Consider the following 15,024-nt stretch of genomic DNA (forward strand, 5'->3'; position numbering starts at 1 on the left):
GGGGAAAATGCTCAGGTGGGAAATGAGAATATAGAACTCCCCTCCCCCACAATTCCTTTGCTGTCTTTTCCAACTGATTTTTTAAAGACATGAAAACAATACTATAAACTTGCTATAGTCCTGTGTACATCTCTGGTCCTAATTAAAATCCTGTGCTAAATTTTAGATTCCATAGCTCAAGGAAAATGTCCATTTAATGAAGACAGCACAAAGGACTGAACAATGGCTGGCCCCTGAGGTATGTGGAAAAAGTTCTGGAAGACCTGAGATCATGGACCCTAACCAGTGAAGGCTGAAGGGCTGAAGTCTTCGCACACAGTGTGGTGCATGAAGTGGGTAGGACGGTGACAGAGCTGACTCTTCTTTCACAGAAGCACAGTGGACTTTATGTATGACAGAGGTTCTGTGTCAGGGTGTCTATCTAGCATAAGGAAGGGGGGAACCTGTAAATGGATTCCACAAGTCATAGTTTAGCAGGAGGACAGAGAAGTATGTTTTCTACTAAGTTCAATCTTCAGCAACTGCTACATACTTCCTGATGCATTAGAGTCACCTGTATTCTGCTTAAGTGGTAAAAGGAGGTAAAAGTCAATGGGGAATTTTGTTGGGGGTAATAATGTGTCAAAGCAGGTGAAATGATGACAAGAAATGTACCACTCTGGCAGAAGATGTCAGTAGTGGGGGAGGCCATGCATCTGTGGGGGCAGGCAGCATAAGGGAAATCTCTGTACTTTCCACTCAGTTTTGCTGTAAACCTAAAACTGCTCTAAAATATAATTTAAAAAGGGAGAGGGGAGGAGAACTATTGCCAGAGCAGAAAGGAATTAGTTTATTTGCATGGTGCTGAAAATCTTACAAAGTGGCCTTTTTCTCTCTTATGATCCTGGGAAACTAGAAGGACAGGTGTCATTATTTCCGTTTTTCAAGATTGGGAAACTGAAGCTCTGTGAGAGTGATTTGTCTGAGTATGAAGAACAAATGACCATCTAGGTCAGGTCTTAAAACTAAGTCTAATGACCAATGCGCTCTCCACCCGTATCTCTAATGACTCACAAGCTTTTAAAGAAAAAAACAAATCTTATTTCTGTCCTGGATTAGATATTCAATTAGGACAATAGGAGAAAGAAATGTAAATGAAATCATGACAGAAAAGAAAGATTATCCAAACTATATATCCTTTTAAGAACTTCAGACTGCTAAGAGGACTAATCTGAAAGCAACCTTAATGGGCCTATGCTGTTAATGAAGAGGAATCAAAAGTCTCCAGATCATTCCTAGGAGATCAAACAAATTCCTGATTTCTGGATTGGTGAGGTCAGTAAAGAAGTCAATGGGGAAAACGGGCAAAAATAATGCTCACCCACCCATATAAATGTGCCTGGGCCTTAGGATGCAGGCTCATGAGCCCCCAAAAACAATGAGTTTATGTATATCGATTTAAATTCATTATTAATAATAATAACGAATACTTATTGAGAGTTTATTTTGTGCCAGACTTTGCACTAAGGGCTTTGTACTTTTCTGAGTTTTTAGTGAATAAAAATCAAATTTGCTTTGCAATTCATGATTCCCTTTGAAGTCCGCAGAAAGTGCCTGTGGGACTTGTCACTCTTGGTTCTGGAGTGCTGGTGCTGGCTTTACAGGTGTCCTGTGAATTAAGGCCAGATAGTTCTGGACCAACAGAGGGATGTAGACATTCCCTTTAAAATCAATGACTTAGCATAAAGCAGCTCTCCAAATAGGTTAAGGCTTTTTGTCTCACAGGCAGAAATGAGCTAGAGCTCATTTGAAAGTCCAGCCTCTCAATATTTCAAAAATATGATTTCTAAGAAGCTTTTAGCACCATGCAATTCACTAACATTAGGCTTCTATGCTGCCAGTAATGTCTAAGAACCAGAGGCAAGTAGATAAAAACCACTGACATTTCACATCATTTGAAGATGTCCTCGAGAGGTACAGTAATAAGATACGTATAGGGTTTTGGTGGTGATCTGAGCCCTATACGGGATATACACAGTGGCTCATTTTCAGGAAAGGTAAACATGGGGCAGGGGGAATTCATTTGTAACGTCAGGTATTATATTCCCCCTAGCATTTCTTTTTCTTTCCTCTGCTTGTTAATATCTGGTATTTCACTTAAATAGGATAGAATCTTTTCTGAACCAGCAATGAGTTTTATCACGCCGATACCTGGAGAGGAAACAATGACTGACATCAACGACAAGATTAGACTTCTCCATCAGAGCTGAGGCTTGTCTTGGCAAGACTGTGGTAGTGCGGTGTGGGAGAGGTGTAGGATGGCGATTGTAGGTAAGGCTTAGGGAGAAGATAAGGCCCAGAGGACAAACATATAATTCCAGTCCCTGTCTGATCTCATCTCTCCCTGCAATGCTCTGGCCTCAGTGACAGCCCAGGGACAAGTGACTGCTCTCTGGAAGCATGTAAGATTGGCACAGGACCTTGGTTAACATGGAGGAGAGATAAGGTGGCTGGGATATATCCGGCCCTGAAAGCTAATTTTATTTATTCTAACCGAAGTATAATATCTCAGTCATGGACTCAGTCAAGTCCTCTGCTTGTTGATCACCTCTGAGTGACCCCTGCCAGCAACCCACTGCCCCCAAAATCACAGCAGTGCTCAGTGAAGCAGGTCACCCACCTGCTGAATCATCAATCCTATTCCTGCAATGTATCCCACGTTCTGACCAAAGAATTACCTGATCAAAAACACCCCAAAACGGGGTAACTTCTATCCTCGGAAAAGGTGATAAATTTCAATGAGATTGTGGCAAGCTGACACCCAGGCCCGGATTCTCTAAAATTTTCTATCAAGCAGAGCCACCTAGTGGTAGAATGAAATATGTTTTTAAAAATTCTCATTTGATTTAATCTTGTAACAATCCAGTCCAGTTGGGTTTTCTTCTGTTTTGTTTTGTTTTTATAGTCATCTTATGTTATGTTCATCTTACTCTTATTTACAGTCACCCTCTTTGGGACTGTCGCTCCATCTGTTTTTCTTACCAAACATCTATTCCTCCAAGGTAAACAAACCTACAGTAGTTACCAGTTTTGCGACTAAAACAACGGACTCAATGGTGTCTCTAGCAGGGCAAGAAAATGTCAATATGAATTTATTTCTAAAGACAAAGAGAATATTTATTTTGTACCTTTCTATTTCCCATTACTCACACTTCCTTTAAGTGTGAGTTTATACTCCCAAGTAAATTGCCACATAAAATTTACAGGTACAGATAAGCAGAACAAAAGTACTCTTCTGTGGTCTCCAATCCCCTCCCCTTACTCGTATAATCTATGGAAGAAATTCAAAGTACCTTGGGTTGTGGTTTGACTCCTTTTCTTCCTTTAAAGTAGGTAAACATTCATTGTCAGCTAGGACAGAGTAAAGCAAACTCATGGTTAGTCACTGAGCTTCCATTTTCTATCTCCACAATCATACAGCTGAGCTTCACATTTCCCTGATCTGTATGGTACTCGTGCAGCAGTGGCCCCACCAGGGAGTTCCAGAGGTTAACAGATTAATGATGGTGAGGCTTTTGAAATGGAAAAAGCACTAATAGCACAGATACAAGACTTCAGCATGCTCCTGGCCCTGTTGGAAAGGGCACAATTCATCGCTGCCCGGTTTTTCAGTCCCTGAAGAACCCCACTGTTGCTCCAAAAGCTAAAATCTGCATGTTGCAGGGTAGACCCTGGAATAAAATGGCTTCCTTCACCTGAGGACCTGCAGAATGATTCCAGCAGGACACACAATCGGGAAGAAGCAGGTAAAGTAGGGAACAGCTAACCTTAGAGTCAGAGTTCTCTCCTCTTATTATTTTTAAGGAAAACAGAAACCATTGGATCTACCACCTATGTGTCAAAATAACTCTGCTTCAGTGGTCAAGCAGAAGTAACTTTTCCCAGTTTTCTGGTCTTAGTGAGTGTAATACAATCATGATTTTGTACTGGAGTTATCTCAGGCATAAAAGGAATATTAAGTTAATACTATAATATGTTAATATTATCTATAAGTATAATATACTAAAATTTATATTACTATAATAATAAACCAGAATATTGAGAGCTTATGTTTCAGTGGTGGAATTTTTTTCTTTTTTCTACTTTTCTTTTTTGTATTTTCCAGTTCTACTGTATATATATATCGCCTTTAAAAACTTAAAACAACAAAATGAAACTAATTTAAGGATTATCTCTAAGACCCACCCCTATTCTCAAATGCTTTACAGAGCCATTACTCCCTCAATATTGGACTATGAGAAACTGTTCAAAATTGTACACATTCACTAAGTGGTTCTAATCCTTCAGAAAGCTCATCTTGATAAGCGTCTGGTTTATTCTAATTATTCAAATGACAGATCTCTGCTTTTGAGAACTTCCATTGCAGATAACTGAAACTGACAGATCTCAGGATATTTTTTAAAGATAAATGTTGAAAGTACAAATGATAGAATAATATAAATAGTGGATTTTGTTAATTTAATCTGAACATTAAAAATAACTTACTGATTGTTAAAGGAATTTAAAAAAATAGCTGTCATCAGTTTTAAAGGCCAATGTTGACTTAATGAAAAGTAAGTAACATATACTACAATTACTACCTGATACCAGTTGGAAATCAAGTTATACAGGAATATTTATATTATTATCTATATTAGTGCTGCCCACTAGAACTTTCTACAGTGACAAAAATGTTCTAGATTTGCACTGTATAATATAGTAGCCACAAGTAGTTACTAACACTCAAAATGTGGCCAGAGTGACTAATGAACAAAATTTTGTATTAATTAAAAATGTTTTAATATAAACAGTCACATTATCACAAATGGCTATTGTACTGGACAGTACCAATCTGTATCAACTATATTTGATGAAGGTTTATATCCATGTACAGATTAAAAATATGGATCTCTCAGTTCTACTGTGCATAAGGTATTGACAGATCCTAACATTTTCCAGATAATTTGGACTCAGAGATTTCCTTGCCTGAAAAAAGACCATTTTTTTCTTCTAGAAAAAGACCATTTGAAAAACTTGTGCAAAAATGAAAACAAGTGGCCACAAGTGATGCAATCATTACACCAAATATTTAAGGATTGTCAGATTCAAGTTTATTATCTGCATCTATCAGATCTAATGTGGATTGAGCTCACATGTCATACTCCAGGATTTATGGGGAATTTATGAAACTGAGCCTTCTCTACTACAGAGGATGGAAAAAACAACTTTAGGTTATTATCACATACCATTTCTATTCATGCTGTTCATCCACTTGTCCAGCTCTTCCATTTCTATTTCCATAACAGAAGGTGTGTCTTCCTCAAAAATAGGACTAGAGAGAGAGCAAAAAGTTTGTTGGGAGGGAAAAAGTGTGGTGTGCTGAATTCATTCGGGGAGAGCCTAGAACGTTGAGTGTGAGAAAGATAAACTTGACTCAGTGTCTGACACTCCAGGGTAGCCTGGGGGTCGGCCCTGTTCAAGTGGACCAAACTCTAATAGGAGGGAAGGAGAGAATCAACAGAAACCTTCCCCTTTCACAGATCCAGAGATGCAGGCCGAAGGGGACCCCGGGGCGCTGACTGCTTCCCGGCAAGGTCTCGACCGTGAGGCTCCTCGGGGGCGTTGCCACATGTAGTATTTTAGCCTTGCTTAATTTCGCTTCCCTTTCTTTGGGGTTTTTGACCAGTGCCCCAGGTCTGGAGGCCACACTGTCAACAGGCCACTTTCATCCCCACTCCCTTCCATTTCCAGACTTTTTTGTCGTGGAGAAACGGAGCCTCGGCTTCCAGGACTCCCCTGCCGTCCCTGGCCAGAGCTTGGGGCGCGCCCCCAGAGGGAAAGCAGCGCTCCGCGAGCTGAGCTGGGGCGCGGGAGGGCCGCGGAGGCGGCGGCGCCCCAGGTCACTCCCTGGGGGAACCCCTGCTCTCCAGCTCCAGCTCTCGCCCCGGCTCCGCCGCCCCCCCTCTTCTCCCGCGCCCCCTCTCCCACCCGCTGGGGCTCTGCCTCGAAAACTTTACGCCTCTACCAGGGCTCGCCTCCGCTGATATCCACGGAGGTATCCTTCCTGATGATAAAATTTTTTAAATCAGAATAAATGAACCGATGTCCTTGAAATACAGCCAGAGTCAGAATGTTTAACTACCAGGCAGCAGTCAGAAAAATAATTCTTTTCTGGACAAAGGACCCTGTCCTCCGCCCAGCTCCCCCTCCGGATCGAGGTTTGGGGGCCTGGGGACCCCCTCTCACGGGCCACCAGGGCCATCTAGGGGGGCGGGCGGGAAGCAGGAGGTCCCCAAGAGGGGCGTCAAAACAAAAACCCTAGAAAAGGCAGGCTTTGCGGGCTCCTCTCCCTAACATCCTCGCCCACACGGAGCCGGTTTGGAGGCAATGGGGAACTTACACCTTCACGTTTTCACTTCCCATTTCATCTAAAAGAGAATAAATAGAAAGGTCATATTAGCTTTTATTGTCTGTACCAGCTTTTTATTTCAACAACAGCTACAATCTTCTTTACAAAAAGAAATGGCTTTAAGTAAATTATATTTTTAAAGGAGAAGTAATTAACATTTAAACCAAACAAGTGCAGATTGCCCCCATCCCTGTGAAATATTTTCCTTTAGATAAGATGTTCCTCGTAGAGCACGCACCTCAGCATAGATGTCCACCCCTCTTTTTACCCATATGCAGGGGAAAACAGTGGTAAGGGGAGGAAAGGAAGAGTCAGACACCAAGAGGGAATGTTCCTTCAGCCCCCTGCCCCAGAATGTCCCAGTTCAAAACATGTGACACAACAGACCCAACCCTGTGGCACTGTCCCTTTGTCCTAGAGGCAGATGTGGGATTCTCCAGCAAGGGCTCCTCTCCTCTAACCCCTGCTCTTTGCATGGCTGCATCCCTCCCACCCTCTGGTCTCAGTATATATACTCTTCCCTCAGGGAGTCCTCCCCCACCTCCTCTACCTAAAGTAGGGCCCATCTTTCCTGTTGTCCCCCAGTTCAACAGCTTGCTTGCTCCTTCATAGCATTTGCCACAATTTGTCATTGCTGAAGTCACCCATTTATTCTCTTGCCTGTCTCTCCCCCTACACCATAGCTCCACAGGGGCAGGGATCGTGTCTGTCTTGGTCACGGCATCCCCTGGCCTCCCATCCAGCTAGCACAGTATCTGGGAAACACCCGTAAACAATGAACAAATTAATCGGTCTTAACCTGGATTGCCCAGCACTGGTTAAATTAATGCCCAATGTTGTGAATTTAGCATTTCATAATATGGAAACTGAAAAAGCCTGCTTTTTATTACTGTTGGTTGAGGTGAGAGTCAGATAACAGTTTGTAAAACGGCTCTAATTCAGATCAGACTCCAAATGAACATGTGGCAAGAATTAGAGTCCAATGCCCCAGCTCAGGCTCTGTTTTGTTTGGCAGGCAGACCAGTGCACCCAGAGAAATGAGGCAGTGATGTCAAGTATGGGGAAAGCATAGGCCCACAGTACTTTTATGATGTGGAAGCCATTGAGATGCAAACTGCTTTGCAGACATCCACCAAACGGTCAGCTGTTCCTGATCCTTGGCAATCAGAGGCCTGCAGAAAGGCAGGTCCCCAAGCGAGGGAACACGACCCGCAGGCACCTGGAGCTGAGCTCCTGGCAGCCCGGCGCTGCTGCAATTTCCTGAGTTGGCAAGCTTTAATGGCATTGCTCATCTGGGAAAGCTGCGCAGATGTCAGTTTCATATCATCCCTGCTTACCTTTGAGGGGCTTCTCCCCGCTAACAGAAATCTGAAACTTCCTCAAATGCCTGACTCCTCAGACACTTAGATTGGGGAAAGGCAAGTATCTTTATTTTATATTTTACATATATACATTTTCATCTAAAATTTACATGCTATTTCCTTAAGGGATTTCACTGTAAATGAAGGCCCTCCACCATTGACCCTCCCCTATGGGTGACCCATAAAGATCCCACTGTTTTGTCATTCCTTCCTCCTCCCTCCCCTCCTTGTCCTGTTTAATAACCCCCTACTAATTTCTCAGAGCAAGCAGCCCCAGAGCTCCACAGTCCAGGGCATGGATTTAACTTTATAAGCTGAGTGCCTGCAGGCTTCACCGTGAGCAAAAGCTAGCCCTGCATGCAGATGATGGAAAAGTTTAAAACCCATTGCGAAAGTGCTCCAGATGCACCAAATATGAAGCTCCTGCAATCAGTATTCAAACAGAGCAAAAAGCCTTTTGTGGCCTCATCTCCCCTGCTCCAGAATCATTACCCCTGCCCCAGCCACCATGGCAACAGAAAAACATCTGGGAGAGCTCACCAGAGCAGAGCATTAAACCCGGAGGGAGGCCAATTACTGTTCACAGCAATGGGGCCCTGCCCTCCCCTCCACCTGCCCTGTATCTCTTTATTAATAGCCACCTACTCCCTTTGCAACCGAGAGGCAAATGCAGCTCTTACACAGCACCCCACCTGCATTTGATTCCATTTCCCTCCTCCAGTCCCTCCATTTCATACCCTCCCACCCACTCTGTCCTCCTTCTGCAGTGCCTGCATTGCACCCACATAGCTTGACAGTGCCCCACTCCTGGCTACTCTGTGCACTTGGTGGTGGGATTGCCTTGGGGAGGGCGGGTAGTGGGAGCAGGATCCCAGCAGGGGGACCGGCTTGCTTATCTGGTTTCCCTGCTGAACAAGGAGCACCAGAGTGTCTTTCAGGAGCTTCACCGAGCAGAGCCAGGTGTCATGAAACCGCAGCCTATTTAAAGTGATGGTTTTCTGCCAGCTGTTTTCCCCGCAGCTCTTCCAGAGACCCACAGCGCATAAAAGCACTTAACAAATGTTAAATAATAACAACGGCAAATCTAATGCCTGAAGGTCTAGGAGGAATGACAGTAGAACATGAAGTTAGTACACAGGCTTCCCTCTTACTGGACATGAACAAGAGAGGGCCAGAGAAAAAAGGTAATGTTCAACCGGATGAATTATTCTTCCTCAAAATGCTGGCAAGTCCAACCCAGTTGTCGAATTTAAAGACTTACTTCCCAGTGTAGAGTATACCAGGCACAATTCATGTGAGCAAAGAAACAATGTGTCTATTCTTAACTTTCTGAGGGGACATCATCCATGCCCTCCCACAAAATGTTCCTTTGGGAACAGTCCAAGCAAACTGCTGGTCTAACCCAGTATGACAGTTTTATTTCTCCTGGGGAAAAAAAAAATTTTAATAGAATGATGTCAATTTAAATATTCTCCTTTTATTGACTTGCATAATAACATTAAATATGAACAGGTGGACTTCAGAGGACAGCGATTGTTAACTCTTAGCATTCAGTTTGTCAAGCAGTTAACCACTTCTATAGTAAAGGAGTGGCTAGTAAAAGAAAATACTCAAATAAAGCTCTCTTTATCAAAAGCTTTTGTGATAAACAATTGTTTTGAAATTCAAAGTTTTCTATGTTGTTTTCTTAAAATGAATAATCAAACCAAAAAGAATGTGCCAATTAGCATTAAGAATAATGTGCAAATTTGTTTTTATCTCTGAGAATAGGTGTTTTTATTAAGTTCTAAATTGTTTTATTAACTCATTCATGCAACAAACACTTATTGAGCAGCTAATACATGTGTTAGGCTAGGCACTATGTCAGGTAAAGGGGATAAAAATTAGCTAACACAGCAGGCCAGGTATTGTATTTTTCTAATTCACAGAAATGAGTTCATTGAATTTCACAGCTCTACGAGGTAGGCATTGAATTTGCCCATTTCACGGATGAGGAAACTAAATCAGAGAGGTCATAAGCTAGGAAGTATAAAAACCAATGAGGCAGTATGGTTCTAGAATGTGTACTCTCAACTTAAATGCCACACTATTAAACAAGATAAACAAGTTCTTGTCTCTCTGGGAACTTAAAGAGAACATGATCTAGCAAGGAGGAGCAATAAAAAAAAACCGACAAGTCACCAACTTAAGGCAATGTAAGTACTGTGCACAGTAAGTGTGACCACTGTCTGTGAATCTGTGAGGGCACAAAGGAGGTGGTGATTAATTTTGCCTGGGGAGTGATTACTCAAGGCTTCATGAAAACTTTAGACCTGAACATTGAAGAGTGGGGTGACAGTTTGCAAAGAAAGCAACAAGGAAATTCCAGACAGAAAATGGAGCATCAAACCAGGCACAGAGGCACCCAGAAAATGCAAACCACACTCCTTCAAGCGTGGCTACAGTGTGGGATGCATGGGCCATAGCTGAGGATGAGGCAGGTTCTCGACTGTGAACTTTGAGATGGTCATAGTAAAGTTCAATGGAATATCCTTTTCTGGATTTAGACCCTAAGAGCATGACCATTTGACCAGACAGCCCCAATGTCCCTCCAGCCCTGTAACTCCTTTAGGTAAGACTGGCTATGGGACTACAGTTTAGGCAGGAAGATCTTATATTCCTTGTGGTTAAGAAAATTGGGGTCCAGCCAGCTCTGTTTGCTTTATCTTTTTCTTTAGCTTACAAAGGAGCGCCAGCATGACTGTTATTAGGTCACCCTGAAATTTCAAGCAGTGGAGAAACATGTATCTCCTAGTTCCTTGGAAGCTGTTAGCCCCTGTAATGCACTTTAGTACCTCTTTCCTAGCTGACATTGGCTACACCTGCTGCGTAACAGAAAATGACCATTTAAACAGCTCCTGCTGAGAGCTTAAAAGCTCTGCAGGTATAAGGACAGTGAGAGAGGCCTGCAGGTCAAGGGCATGATCTCAAAGCCAGAGATGTCTTGTTAGTGGGTGTGCAGGACATAGAAGGAGTTTGTATGCACATATAAATATGTATTTTATTAGAGAAGGTCTCTAATATGTTTTAGGAATGACCTTAAAGGCTTCAACTTAAAAATCTAATTGGAGTCATTTGTACCAGTAGAAGCTAAAAGTACTCTAGTCTGCTTTGGACCTAGAACTACCCTGAAACCTAGTATTTGATGCTCCTCGAATTATAACTGAATACTCTGTGAGTATTTCTCTGACCTGGGGAATTTTCTATCAGATTGGTTTCAGATTGATGATAGTAATCTTTAGCTCATTAGAAATTTCATTATAAAAGTTAGCATAGCTTTAATAAGAATAAGAACACTACTTTACTGAGGCCTTTTCGAGGTCAAATGGGGCAGTGGCATGGGGGAGAAAACTATACCTGTGACAGAAATATACAGGGAAGAATCCTCTTCTTTTGAGATGACCCCAAGGCCTCCAGTCTTCCCATCCTAATCCCAGTCTGACTCACTGTTTCACCAGTCTTACCTTTTCCTCCAAGAGCAGAGAAATGTTATACTGATCTGTTGGCCAATATTATTCAGGGCCCTCATCTGGATTAGGTACAGAGATGGCAGCTGTATATTTAATTTTCAACTTAGGCTGAAAACATTCTTTTTTTTTTTAAAGAAAGGAATATGGCATTTTTAAACTCTGGAAAATTTCATCAAAAGTGAATCATCACTAATGAGTGTATGTAGTCCTTATTGCTTAACTTGAGAACTTCTCAATTCCTTTTCCTACCCCACCCCAGTCTGGCCAGATGGTAAGATAATACTCACATGTCTGTAGAGCACTCTGAGATCCTTGGCTAGAAGGCTCTGTGTAGAAACAGATGGTATTTTGTTTTATTGATTGTTCATTAACACATGAAGCAATTGTCTGGAAATGGGAACATGAAATATTTACCTTCTTTAGTTCTTTTTCTTCTATAGTATATTACAAAGAATACCACTGATAAAAATAGGAAGGCCAGTAAAATCAATGGGATCATCACCATGAATACAAACTCTAACTGATTTGCATCCTCATCATTTGGGGTAGAACTTGTATTTGCAGTTAATGTTTCTGTGGTCACTGCAGCAAAGGTGCTAAGAGTAGTCCCTTCATCTGGGAGCTCTGCTTCCTGGGGCATGTCGGCTGACTGTTCTGGTTCCTCAAAAAAACCTGCAGGAACACACACAAAATTGAGATTGCCATGGAGACAAAGCTAGCATGTTATGTTTTCAATGATTTTTAAATTTATCCTACATGCATCCAGTGATAAACCTGATCCACTATATTTGGTCTTCCAGTTCAGTGGGAAACAAAGTATTGATTTGACATAAATGGAACTCAACTTGGAAGTATATTAAACATGGAGTCAGAGCCCAGAGATAAACTTTCCACAGATGCAGGCAGTGAGCTTTGACCAGATACTTTAGACACATTTAAGACCATTATGAAACTTTGTTGTATTGAGGGTGATATTCCAGGATATCTCCAACAGGGTATCAGGAGATTATAATAACATTTCTGAATAAATCTAAATACACATTTACTGAAAGGTAAAAGTACTTGTCACATAACACTTCTGGGTAGAAAGGAATGTACTGTGTCCTAATTTTTAATCAAAGATTACCTATCAATGGAAAAGAATTCTTTGAAATTGGGGTGACTGCCCAGATTTCACTGCCAGGTTTCACTTTCTGCAGAGAACTGAGTGTGTGAGATCATCTGAAGAAATTTTGGATTCCAAATAAAGACACAATGAGTATTTCATTTGTAAAGTGAATTTCTCAAGAGAGGTTCCCTTAGAGACTAAGGAAACTGCACCAATATTTAAATTTATTTAATGAAATGCATCTTTAGGACTTTCCCTATGAATAAGCAAGTTTTCTCTATACTTCAGATTGAGTTGGAAAACTACCCTGTGGCTCATCACAGCTGGATAATTATATGAAAAAATCTTTCCTCATCTGGCTATGTAGTGATTATGGTAAGGTAAGCTGAGAGTTTTCACCCTATCGTGGTATAATGTTACCTATTGCTCAGATGGAACCCACAGAGGAAAATATCATATGAATTTAGGCTATGAGAAACTTGTCAAATGAGATAATTTATGTGAGTTCTTTCTAAGGTGAAAGGTGCTATACAAAAGGAGAAGTCAGCTGCTTTAAACCACACCCTGTTACTACAGGTGAGGCCACCACTCTATAGGATGAGCAAACTGGTCAGGCCGAGCCCAGTCCATACCCTGTCTGTCTTCATGACTGTATGACAGTGAGTTCCTCCGACTGGATTTACAAAAATAATTCATTCAATCACAGTCTAATTTTTTTTTTCTTATACAGATAAACATTTCAGTTTCCCCCAACACTAGGGAATCCACTTGATGACCACCTTGGTAAATGCCACCTGAAACGATCAGAATCAACTACAAACTGCCGAGAATAACTAATTGGTGTTCCTCACGTGTGTATACCAAAGGCAGGATCAAGAAAAAAAATCTACCATTTACTGACCTCTGTCTTCTAGATTAAATGACTTTGTCCTATACTTAACGTCTTTGAAATAACGTAGGTCAATAATGTATTCCCTCATATGTTAAAAATTTTGATATATTGTGTGCCACTCTGGATCAGGAAAAGATATTTGTTCCCCGAGACAATCTTATTAAAGTCACCCTGTATGCAGAACCACTGGGACTGAACAGCTCAGACTTCACTGGTAGCCCAGGCCAGCGAAAACTGGACATCCGGGGGCTGGGCAAAGGTGGGGAGAGGCCTGTACACGGTGCACTTGGAGGTAGTGAACCGATTCCTTGAAGTTACTATTTGTGCACCTTTGGTGAACACTCGGACCTCCCTTTAATTTTCTTTGCTTCCTCCCGCTACCGCCGTGGCTGCTGCTACTATTTCAGGCTAACCTTTGCGGAAGACTTACTAAGAGCCACGTCCGGGGCTCCGCCTTTTACCTAGATTATCTCACTTGGTCCTCACCATGTTTTTTAGATGGTAACTGGGGCAAAGAGATTACACACTTTGCCCGCGATCACGGTGCTGTCATGCAGCAGTGAGGGTTTGAACCCGGGAGGGCGGATTGCAGTACCTGAGCTTTGAAACACACCATATTCCTTCCAGTCAGGCAGGAATGTGACAATTACACCTTATGAAATGATGAACAAGAGAGGGAACCTCCTGCTCCTGTCCCTCAGCCTAGAAGGAGGAGCTGGCTTTCCAGGACAGCGGGGAAGGAGGGGGTAGTTCCCCGAAACTCAGCTTTGCGTGAACTCCTGTTCAGCGCCTCAGCCCAGATGCGCTGTGTGCAGAGCTGCCCAGTGCAGCAAGACTGTTTCAGGGACTCTCTCTGGAAGGTGAGCCACGCTCCCAGGAGAACACGCAGTGCTCTGAGTCGCCACTTGACCAGGGGCCCCAGAAGAAGAGCAAATAGGAAAGGAAATTAGCTAGCAAGAATAATGAAGGCATTTGGAAAACCAGGAATGAAAGAGAAATGGAAAGCGGTACCCCAGGTGGTCCTGGGTTGCATAAACTTATTTTCCAGCATAAGGGAAAATGCTGGTCACAGGTGGCCCTCAGTGGCATTTTGGAATAAAAAGGGCTGGACATTCTTCCCACAATGTCCCTCACACACACCCTAACATATGTTTTCTGCATTAGGCATCATTTACTTGGTGAGATTCTCTAATGACTATTTTAATAAATAAGAATCAAAGAGTCTGTCTTTCTCTACATATATTTTATTTTTCTTTACCCTGCAAGCCTTCCTCTCTAGACATTCCTGTGACAACCTTCCTCGCCCCAACCAACTCCATGATAACCTCAAGGTAACAAATAACAGTAACTGGCATTATCAACTGCTTAGCATGCGCTAGGTACTATGTACACGTGCACCATCTACTTTAATCTTCACATGCCTTTATTGTTCACATTTTACAGTTGAGGAAACTGAGTCTCGAATGTCGAGGATAGCCGTCTCATGTATGTTGTTAGTTTCTATGGTAAGAAACTTCTTGAAGCTGCATTCCCTCGAGCATAGGTGCCAACTTGACAGTAGGGCTCTAGTCAGAGCTTTGTCACTTAGCAGTAGTGGAAATTTGGACAAATTATTTACCCCTTAGTGGCTTAATTTCTCATCTGTACAGGTAAGGAGGGATCCCCAACGTCCCATCTATTTCCACGTTTCTATGTTGATGCTACAGTGTTTATCTTGTTTTTAATTA

The 15,024-nt window shown here is 42.2% G+C and overlaps 1 protein-coding gene across 3 annotated transcripts in view; it reads right to left on the minus strand.

Annotated features, from left to right (window-relative positions):
• Positions 1-15,024, minus strand: part of TMEM154 (transmembrane protein 154) — a 57,108-nt gene that overhangs the window by 24,804 nt on the left and 17,280 nt on the right. For all 3 annotated transcript variants that reach the window (XR_008994873.1, XM_036887780.2, XM_036887781.2), the window contains exons 2-6: positions 11,712-11,969; positions 11,585-11,623; positions 6,419-6,446; positions 5,265-5,350; positions 3,333-3,390 (exon numbers count right to left, since the gene is read on the minus strand). Coding sequence is in view for 2 of the 3 variants with exons in the window: in XM_036887780.2 (XP_036743675.1) it covers positions 3,333-3,390; positions 5,265-5,350; positions 6,419-6,446; positions 11,585-11,623; positions 11,712-11,969 (469 nt within the window). In the remaining variant the exon portion in view is untranslated. The remainder of the gene's footprint in view (positions 1-3,332; positions 3,391-5,264; positions 5,351-6,418; positions 6,447-11,584; positions 11,624-11,711; positions 11,970-15,024) is intronic.

This window comes from Manis pentadactyla, chromosome 1, assembly GCF_030020395.1.
Source record: "Manis pentadactyla isolate mManPen7 chromosome 1, mManPen7.hap1, whole genome shotgun sequence".
NCBI classification, from domain to species: Eukaryota; Metazoa; Chordata; class Mammalia; order Pholidota; family Manidae; genus Manis; species Manis pentadactyla.